Consider the following 8,931-nt stretch of genomic DNA (forward strand, 5'->3'; position numbering starts at 1 on the left):
ATACACACCTGAAGCTTCACTTTTAATACAGACTAACTAACGCGACTTTTTGAGCATGGCGAGTGAAAGAGTCGGAGCAAGATGCGCCAGCAGTGTTGTGTAGGTGCTGTATGGGACCGCGTGTGTGTGATGATCGCGATCGCGGCCAATTAGCGATTAGCGCGTTTAGCATTTATTAGCTCCAGTGTCTCCCTCTCTGGAGGAGGGTCTGGCGAGCGAGACTAGCTCCAGTGCGACCTGTTCAGCAGCAGCAGCAGCAGGAGGAGGTTGACTGACTGTGGCAGGACACCTCTGCCTCTGTTTCACTTCATGTTGCTGGTAAATAATGTGGCTGTAAAAGTAGTAGGCTAAAGTTAAATTATTTTGTATGCACTAATTAAAGGGGCAGAGCTTTAAGAGACATTTTAGCTTTTATATTTTATAAGATATAATTTTTGTAAGAACCACAATTAATAAATATAGGTTATATATTTCAGTGAATATCTAATTGTTCTTAGCATTTGTTAGATAACTTTCTTTGCCCAATAAATTAAAACATGTAGGAACTATCAATGTCTCCTCTCTTGCCACCAGAATCTCACCTACTTTTAACCTCAGACTGTCACAATGATGGATCAGATGTCAGACTGCCTCATTCTTTCAGTTTTAACCTGAATATACAAGACATGATTGATTTTCCCAACGATCAAAGTATACCAAACCCAACCGAAAACCATGACCACAAAACCGTGAACCAAACCGTTTGCTTGAACATCTTTTAAATACATATTGCCGCTTAATATGTTTTATGTAGCCTATGGCATTTTTAAGCTTCATGTGTGTTATTGGACAGAAAGAGCAGCGCTGCCTCGGAGCATAGCCTACGTAGCCTACAGAAAACACATTTACATCAATAAATAAATGTTTTAAAATGAACCAATCAGTCTGTATAACATTTTATTTAGTTTGAAGGCAAGGTTTGCAAGGTTCATCTGATGGACATCAAAGGACAGATTCTCTAAGTTTTGCACAGCTTTTACTCATGCTAAACCTGCATAGGCTGAAGACCCCCTTCACATGTTTCAAAACAGAGAGACAGATTGTGCAGGTTTAACAGGAGCAAAAGCTGTGCAAACCTGAGTAAATCTGGACCCTAGTCTCATGCTAAAATTGACTGTAAATTCACCTTTAAAGTTGTTGTTTTTTTTAAATTTCCCCGGGGGAGCATACCCCCGGACCCCCCTAGGGGGTCGGTATCTTGTCACCTTTTTTACCCCTGATGAGTTTGCACCCCTGACATTTACTTTCAAATGATTTTTTCAAACAAACTAATCTCTCACACTTCCTCTAACTGGTTATGGTCAACCCTTTGTGCCTTAGTTTTTGTGTTCTTCGTGGACATTTCAGTGAAATCAGTATATCATACTGATTAACATTTGAACCTTTTGAGGACTTCAACACAACTGGTTTATCAGTTCACTGATATCTGCCAGCTCATTGTGGTTTTGCCTTTTCTCATTAACTGAACTTGCACCTATGCAGATAGATTCTCATGACCTGATCAGAGCTCATACTATAGACCTGCTAACTGGCTCACTCACTGCCACATTGTAAGGCTACTGTCTCCTATCTGCTTTGCAGCCTGTTTGCTTTGCAGATGACCATGAATCAACACCTCTTTGATTCATCCATTTTAAGTTTTTACAACATTCATTTTAGATAAGGAGATCAGTAGCCTATGTAATTGTGATCAAAGTTGAAACTACAAGGCTATCATGTGAAGTAAAAAATCACAAAATTAAAATGTGGGGCATTAGTAAGCTTACTTATGTGACTCACACCCACACAGGCCTCATGACACTTGTTCATTTCCATTGTCTCATTTTCCAACTAGCTGTTTTCTTTGAACCAAAAAAATCTTTAGTGTCTCTGAATGTTCATATCAATATAAATTTTACATTTACATGTAGTCATTTGGCAGACACCTTTGATCCAAATTTACACGTAGGGCTGGGAGCAGTAGGTGAAGCACTAAGCACTATTGCAAGAAGATGAGGTAAAGAAGTGCACCAAAAGTGCATGGTGCACAAGTGTTAGTATGTCATGTTAGGTGTTAGACATGTTAGTACGGGAGGTGTCTGGTTTTACTGTAGGCTACATAGCGTAGGACTACAGAACCGTACAAACTAGAGTAGCCTATTACTGTAAGAATCTCCAGTTAGGCTTAATTTTCAATTCACAAATCATCTCAGATGTTAAATACTATGAATCAGAACACTTTAAACAACTCAATCAAGTGAAAGCTAAGAGAAATTACTCTTGTCTTTGTTATATAACGTCTTAGCGCGTACTGACACCCGACTTAACACATATGCTGATGCACATAGGAGCATAAATGCCACACCATCAGAAAAAAAGCGTGGGTGGAAAAAGCCACGGTTAAGTTTCTCCGCATTGGCTGCTGGACCACTTCCTATGTGTCAATACGAATTAAATATTATACTCACGTCTTCTGCAACGTATCAGTGTTTTGAGTGGAAGAAATAGCATAACCACAGAGGGGGGTTTTGTCTGTTCAGTTTCGTCTTTTTCTGCAGAGATGAGATTGTCTCTATCACGATGCAAAAAGTATTTATTTTTTTACTGATTATTTGGAACTCATCCTCCTTTGCCTCAGTAAACAGTAAGTAACTGACTAAATCTCTTACATTATCATGTTGTAATAACTCCTTTTGACTTTTGATTTTTCAAGCTATCGTTTCTGTTCATTTCATTGAAACAGATATTTCAGCAGGCAGATATGACCATCAATTCATACTGGGATCTCGAGCTGTGATACCTTGCCAACTGAAGAGAGGTGACTCTCTAAAATGGTTTTACAAGAAGGACGAAGATGGTCAAGAAACAAGAATATTTTTTCAAGATGAAACAGGAAAGTCTTTCTATGATCGCTCTCGCCCCTGGAGTGTTACTTACAATGGTTCCTTGATGATTAATTGTTTTAAGGAGGATGATCAAGGCCTATATCGGTGTGAGAGCTGTCACAAAGATGACTGTAAGCCGTCCACCATCATCAGAGTCAACAGAGGTTTGAATTATAATTGTCATCATTTTTTCTCCTAAGGCAGAATCTCTATCAGATACCAAATTGTGTTTATTCTGTTATGTAGCTACGTGTTTAATAGTATACCAAAGCCAATCATCACCCTCATAGCCTTTCCCCCTTTTTTCAGCAACTCTGGATGAAAATTTTGAGACATTTTATGTGACTGATGGCAAGAATTTCACGTATGCATGTCCGGGTGAATCTTCTAACATTAACTGGACTTTTGAAGCAAGCAACACATCTGCTCTCTCAGCTGCTATTTCATCAGAGAGATCGAAAACACGTTTTCTGACCTCCAACAAATCTTTACATTTTGCACATGTTGAAAGAGAAAATGCAGGGAAATACACTTGCTGGACGACAACATGTGATGGACACAAACGGAAGCTACTTACCATGAACTTGTGTGTAATTACAGGTAAGAAAATTACACAGCCATACCTTATGTCAATAATAACTTATTTGACTAACTGCTCTTTTTATGTCAAATTGCAGTACACCAAAGTGGAAATTCAAATATTTCATGTACTATGATATGTGATAAGGAATTCGGTGACAACGAATACAACAACCGGTCTATATCACACGAGGAGACAGACACAAGGACTATATCAATACGAGTAGATGAATATGGGTCTTTCAACTGCAGTGCAAAGCAGATCTTTGATTTACAAGTCACTACAAGTATCAACACTCACACACCATCAAATGCTTCAAACAAAACAACAGGTGGGTGTGTTACTGTCTCTTAGCAAGGAGTTTTTGACCTGAATGAAAGGAAAATCAGTTTTTATGTTTTCGATCTTTCAGATATACCGACAAAGCAACAAGAATATTTGACACCACTTATTGGAACATCAGCTGCTCTCGCATGTTTTATTTTAATGGCACTATTGATTTTCTACTTAAAATCAAGATCAAGGGCAGGTAGGCTATGCAACTTTGTTTTTCCATCATACTAAGACTTCCTGTTTATTGCCTGTGCAGTGGTCTACCACCTTCAAAGAGTTGATAATGGGGTAAAGGTTTCATGTAGAAGTTGGGGGCGCACAAGTTATGTGACCTGTTTCTTTCTGTTTCTCTTTATGTGACTCTAAAGATTTTTATTGTTGTTCTTCTTGCTGCGGCACTCATGGCAGGGTAAGTGTTATATGAAGAAGATGTTGATGATGATAATATAACCTAATACTACTTACCAATATGTGTGTTTGTATGTTTTGAATAATTAAATTTCTCTCTTCTTACTGCAGGAAGAAAGTGTGGTGGTTTATTCATCAATTGTCATCAGGAGACCTGCTGAGACAAAAAGCTATCAAAAGCCGGAGAGTGATTGTGTGTATAGTGAAATACGTGTATAGACAAAAAAAAAAAGGTCCTGAATCAAGAGGGCCCATCAACTGCAGATGTTATAATGAAAATTAAAAAGTCTCATCATATCAATAAATTAATCCCTCAACAAATAGGCTATGTGTGTGTTATACCTCCATTATTCTGAAGGAAATAGTGGAAATGTATGGTCAGAGGAAACTATTGTAGCCTACCCTTTTCTCACTGCATTTGTTTGACAGCTAAAGCTGGTCGACTGTAATCTTATGTGAAGAAGAATTAGCTTTTCTAAACCAGTTACAACATTAAAATGCTTACATACAATAATGGAAAGTGAAAGAAGGCCTATGGCTTAAGTGAAAATTTTGAGCAGCAGCCTATTCGAGCATCACAACACAATTTAAAAAGGCCTGCATGAATTTAACTGCAGTCGTTTTTTACTTCACTCCACATTCAGATTTTAGCTATGGCCAGTTCATGAAATCTGCTTGTCTTATCGTTAATGTATTATTATAACAACTTCATCGAAATGTTAAATGCGGAGCTTTTACTGTAAATGGAGAGTTTTAAAATAGCCTCACTTCACCTTTCCATTACTGGCTCCATAGGAAAATAACAGTAGTCCTGCAGGTGGCAGTAATGCGCCTCTGAGGTGGACGCAGAGCTCAGCGGGGTAAACCCGAGGAAGAGAGGAACCGACAGACTTTCAATCACCGCTGCAAACCGTGTTCATCTGGCAACTAACTGTGGCATTGGCTGTTTTTTTTCTTCTTCTTGTAAATGGCCTTCTGTTTTCGCTGATTCATCATCATTTTAAGTAATTTAATGTTGAATTGCTTGGCACGGTAAACCCAGTCACGTTGTAACTAATAGGTAACTTAGCTAGCTCTTAGCTAGCTAGCCGTGTGTTCATTGAAAGTAACTTACCGGTGAGGCCTACCGCATCCTGGGTCTCTACTGTGGAGGCTGCACCGAAGACCAACACACCGAGACCTGCTCCGTCCCGTCAGCTGCTTTACTCTGCGGGGTTTCTTCTCAGGTAATGACCCAAACAGCTTTTGCCAGCGAGAGCAGTAACTTAGCTGCATGAATTGACCTGCTGCATGCAGCTAACTCTTGGTTGCTAGGTAACGTTAGATAAAAGTTGAAAACGTCCCTGATTTTCCCACTTCTTAGTAGAGTTCGTGCAGCTCAGGTTTATTGCACATCTTTAAATGGGCCACAGGTAGCAGCTTACAATAAAAGTTGACAATGGTTAGCCTTTTTGCAGAGCTGAAGCTTTAAACGTTTTTGCAGATACCTTACAGATGTCGCAACTTTTTTTTATATACATTGTATTTATAATATAATACGTTATCATTACGTTACTACACCATTTGAAGCATCAGTTTGAACATATCTAAAAAGGCAGTAGACACGGTACACCTTGCTGAAACTAATCTCATCCCCCACAGCCCTGCAGTGAGTCATGATTTACACTGTTCATTTGGTGTTGAAATGGTTTTAAATCCGTTGTGTGTGTGTCAACAAAGTGGACTTTTTGGAGGCTGTAGTATGTGGTGCTGTTGAATTGTACTGCATTACATGAACAGACGGTTTCCATTATATTGTCTGAGCCATTGACATCAGTGAGGATAGGCTAAATAATTAACAACTAATGTCTACAATGCATTATAGTTCACAGCACATCTGCAGTGGAACCAACACCTGTCAGTATAAATCTTTCTAGATTTATTGCAGGACTGTAAGTAGTAGACATACTGTAGCATTGTGTGAAAAAGACAGGTTAGTTGGTTTGGGTTCATTGTAAAACAAGATAATGATCAAAAACATGCTCGCTTAATATGTCAGAAAATGAAATGAATCAGATGGTTAGATGGGCTTCAAAAGATTAAAGAGCAGCACAATCTACAGACACAATCAAACTGGTTTGGGTTGATCTGGGCTGCATGGTGTTTCTCATGTTCTACTTCATTTCAGAGTACATTTGGACATCGTATTGTAAGCTTAAACGGCATCTACGAAATGACGGTATGCAGAGAGAAATGTCGTCCATAGATACACTACTGATGTAGCGAATCATTTCCTTCTTCAGATTCAAAAACAACAGAGTGCCTGAGAAAAGATGGAGGCTCCTCCTGTCACTGTGATGCCAGTCACCGGCGGCACGATCAATATGATGGAGTACCTGCTGCAAGGTAAGATAAGTCAGAAACATCTGCAGCTGAGGAGGGAAGATGAAACATCTCAATAATAGACTACAGACTGGTGTAATACATGGCCTCTAGGGCACCAGTACAAAGACATGATGTGATAAGTGGCAAGCTTAACAATACAGCTATGATGTTATGAGATGTAATAACTTAAAGTGTCAACAACATCAGCATGTGAGTTGCTTTTGAGATAGAGCCTTAATCATTTACTGTTTCCAACAACATGATATTGTCTATCACTTTAATGCATAAAACAGACAAACTAGCAAAAATATGGTGTTCCTGCTCCCAGAAAACAGCTGTATGAGTGACAAATAAAGGCAACACTGATGTCACACATACATTATCTGGCACTTAAGGGATGGATTAGACTATTCTTCTAAAAGATATTTCACATTGGTACTTTTGATGACGATGATCGCTGTCTTAAAACATTGGTAGAAAACATTCAAAACAATCATTTAAATATATTCTATTTTTACTGATTCTATTACAAAGTAATGGAGTCAGTAAAAAATGCAAAACTACGGCGTGAGCATTAAGGTGAATCACCACCTCTTTAGGAGGGTTTTATTTATTTATTGCAGAGCTTACAAAGTTATATATGACTGCAATATGGCAACGGTGACAGCAGATCTTAAACCTGGCATGGTCAGGGAGACAAACATCTGCTGTGTTTTTGACAAATGTCTGTTTTACTTTATGTCTCAGCTCAAGGCATCTCAGCAGTTTTTAATGGGGCAGTTTTTGCAATATTTATCGAGGAGATTTAAATTAAAATGGCAATTAGGAACACAACATTTTGTGCAGTCTAAGTCATCACACCACATCATTTATATTTATGGGGCTGTTTCTCTACCCTTTAACAATTCAGGCAGCGTGTTAGACCAGGCCCTGGAAAGCCTCTTACATCGCCTCCGAGGTCTGTGCGACAACATGGAACCTGAGACCTTTACAGACCACGAACTGGTTTATCTTCTGAAAGGCCAACAAGGCAATCCTTTCATTTTGCGCGCCCGCCGTTCCCTCTCCCACCCCACAGCTCCTTGGCACCTCCGCTACCTGGGACAACCCGAGGTGGGAGACAAGAGCCGCCATGCCCTGGTACGCAACTGTGTGGATGTGGCTGCTTCTCACAGTTTACCGGATTTTCTAAACGAGATGGGCTTCCGCATGGACCACGAGTTTGTGGCGAACGGACACATATTCCGAAAAGGAGCGATGAAAATCGTCGTCAGCAAGCTGTCACGTATCCTCGTACCAGGCAACACGGACAACACGGAACGTCTGTCGCTTTCGTACTTGGTGGAGCTGAGTGTTTTGGCTCCTGCCGGCCAGGACACTGTGTCAGAGGACATGCGGAGCTTTGCTGAGCAGCTCAAACCCTTGGTACACCTGGAGAAGATAGACCCCAGCAAACAGAGACATTAAATGATGCTACTGAGGACGACTTGGACTACCATGGACAAATTATCTTGTTTGTTTGTATGTTTTTTTTACATCAATGGTCTTTTTGTAATTTAAAATGAAATACAGTGCAACTTTCACTGAACACATAACACTTCTGGTCAGTTTGTTCTGCTTCCACCATCACTACTGTTTTCCATCTGTTTCCACAGCATGATCAGAGAAATTTTGATATGGTGATCTCCTGCCAGAAAGTTACAACATACAGTCCATTTAAACTCAGTTGTCCATGATCATTAGTGTATTATTGGGCCTGTGGATTATTGCTTGTTTACAGAGGCAACAATAGCAATATGTTAGGAATAACAGAAATGTGTGGATGTGCAGTATTTGAAGTGAGTTCAAAACTAGACTCAATAGATGTTAGCATAAAAGGGAATAAATTCATCATATTGATATTGGGTTGAGTTATCAAAGGGGATCTTTGGAATATTTGTTAATTGGTTGTTATTTGGTTAGTGGTTAATTGTAGCATTATTGAAATCACAATATGGTTTAGTACAATGTCCAAATAAGAGTTGCAATTTTTTTCCTGCATTTTTTTGTTAGAAGGAAAAATGTGTTGAAATATACCACAAATTAAAGGATAATTACCGTTTTTTACAATCTGGACCTTAGACCATTAGATCCAGCCGTTACAGAGGTTTGCCTATGTATAAAACATATTTTCCAGATGAGAGAGCACATACTTTTTGGTAAAAGACCCAACAAAAACTCACATAATCATTTAAATACACTGCCCACCAAAAAAAAAAGTCATACACTCTAATATTTCGTTGGACTGTCTGTAGTTTTGACAGTGGTACGCACGCATTCGCTGTGGCATCATTTTGATAAGCT

At 39.2% G+C, this 8,931-nt stretch overlaps 2 protein-coding genes across 2 annotated transcripts; both read left to right on the plus strand.

Moving 5' to 3' along the window:
• Nucleotides 1-2,727: 2,727 nt before the first annotated feature.
• LOC146971694 (uncharacterized) lies at nucleotides 2,728-4,047 on the plus strand (the record flags this gene model as incomplete). Its single annotated transcript, XM_085802464.1, has 4 exons — nucleotides 2,728-3,067; nucleotides 3,213-3,503; nucleotides 3,581-3,814; nucleotides 3,896-4,047. Coding segments are annotated over 4 exons (1,017 nt in total), but the record flags the coding sequence as incomplete, so codon positions are not given.
• Nucleotides 4,048-5,086: 1,039 nt separating this feature from the next.
• On the plus strand, nucleotides 5,087-8,176 carry med18 (mediator of RNA polymerase II transcription, subunit 18 homolog (yeast)). Its single transcript, XM_085801112.1, has 3 exons — nucleotides 5,087-5,450; nucleotides 6,507-6,609; nucleotides 7,499-8,176. The coding sequence occupies exons 2-3, from the start codon at nucleotides 6,537-6,539 to the stop codon at nucleotides 8,053-8,055; spliced, it is 630 nt and encodes a 209-aa protein (XP_085657238.1). The 5' UTR covers nucleotides 5,087-5,450; nucleotides 6,507-6,536; the 3' UTR covers nucleotides 8,056-8,176.
• The last annotated feature ends 755 nt before the right edge of the window (nucleotides 8,177-8,931 follow it).

This window comes from Trachurus japonicus, chromosome 16, assembly GCF_045865225.1.
Source record: "Trachurus japonicus isolate A0001 chromosome 16, Traja_1.0".
NCBI classification, from domain to species: Eukaryota; Metazoa; Chordata; class Actinopteri; order Carangiformes; family Carangidae; genus Trachurus; species Trachurus japonicus.

Excerpts from the sequence above, each read along its gene's own strand:
- med18 (XM_085801112.1), top strand. The coding sequence starts at position 6,537 with ATGGAGGCTCCTCCTGTCACTGTGATGCCAGTCACCGGCGGCACGATC. Across the intron at positions 6,610-7,498 it reads GATGGAGTACCTGCTGCAAG|GCAGCGTGTTAGACCAGGCC; the intron begins GTAAGATAAGTC and ends TTAACAATTCAG.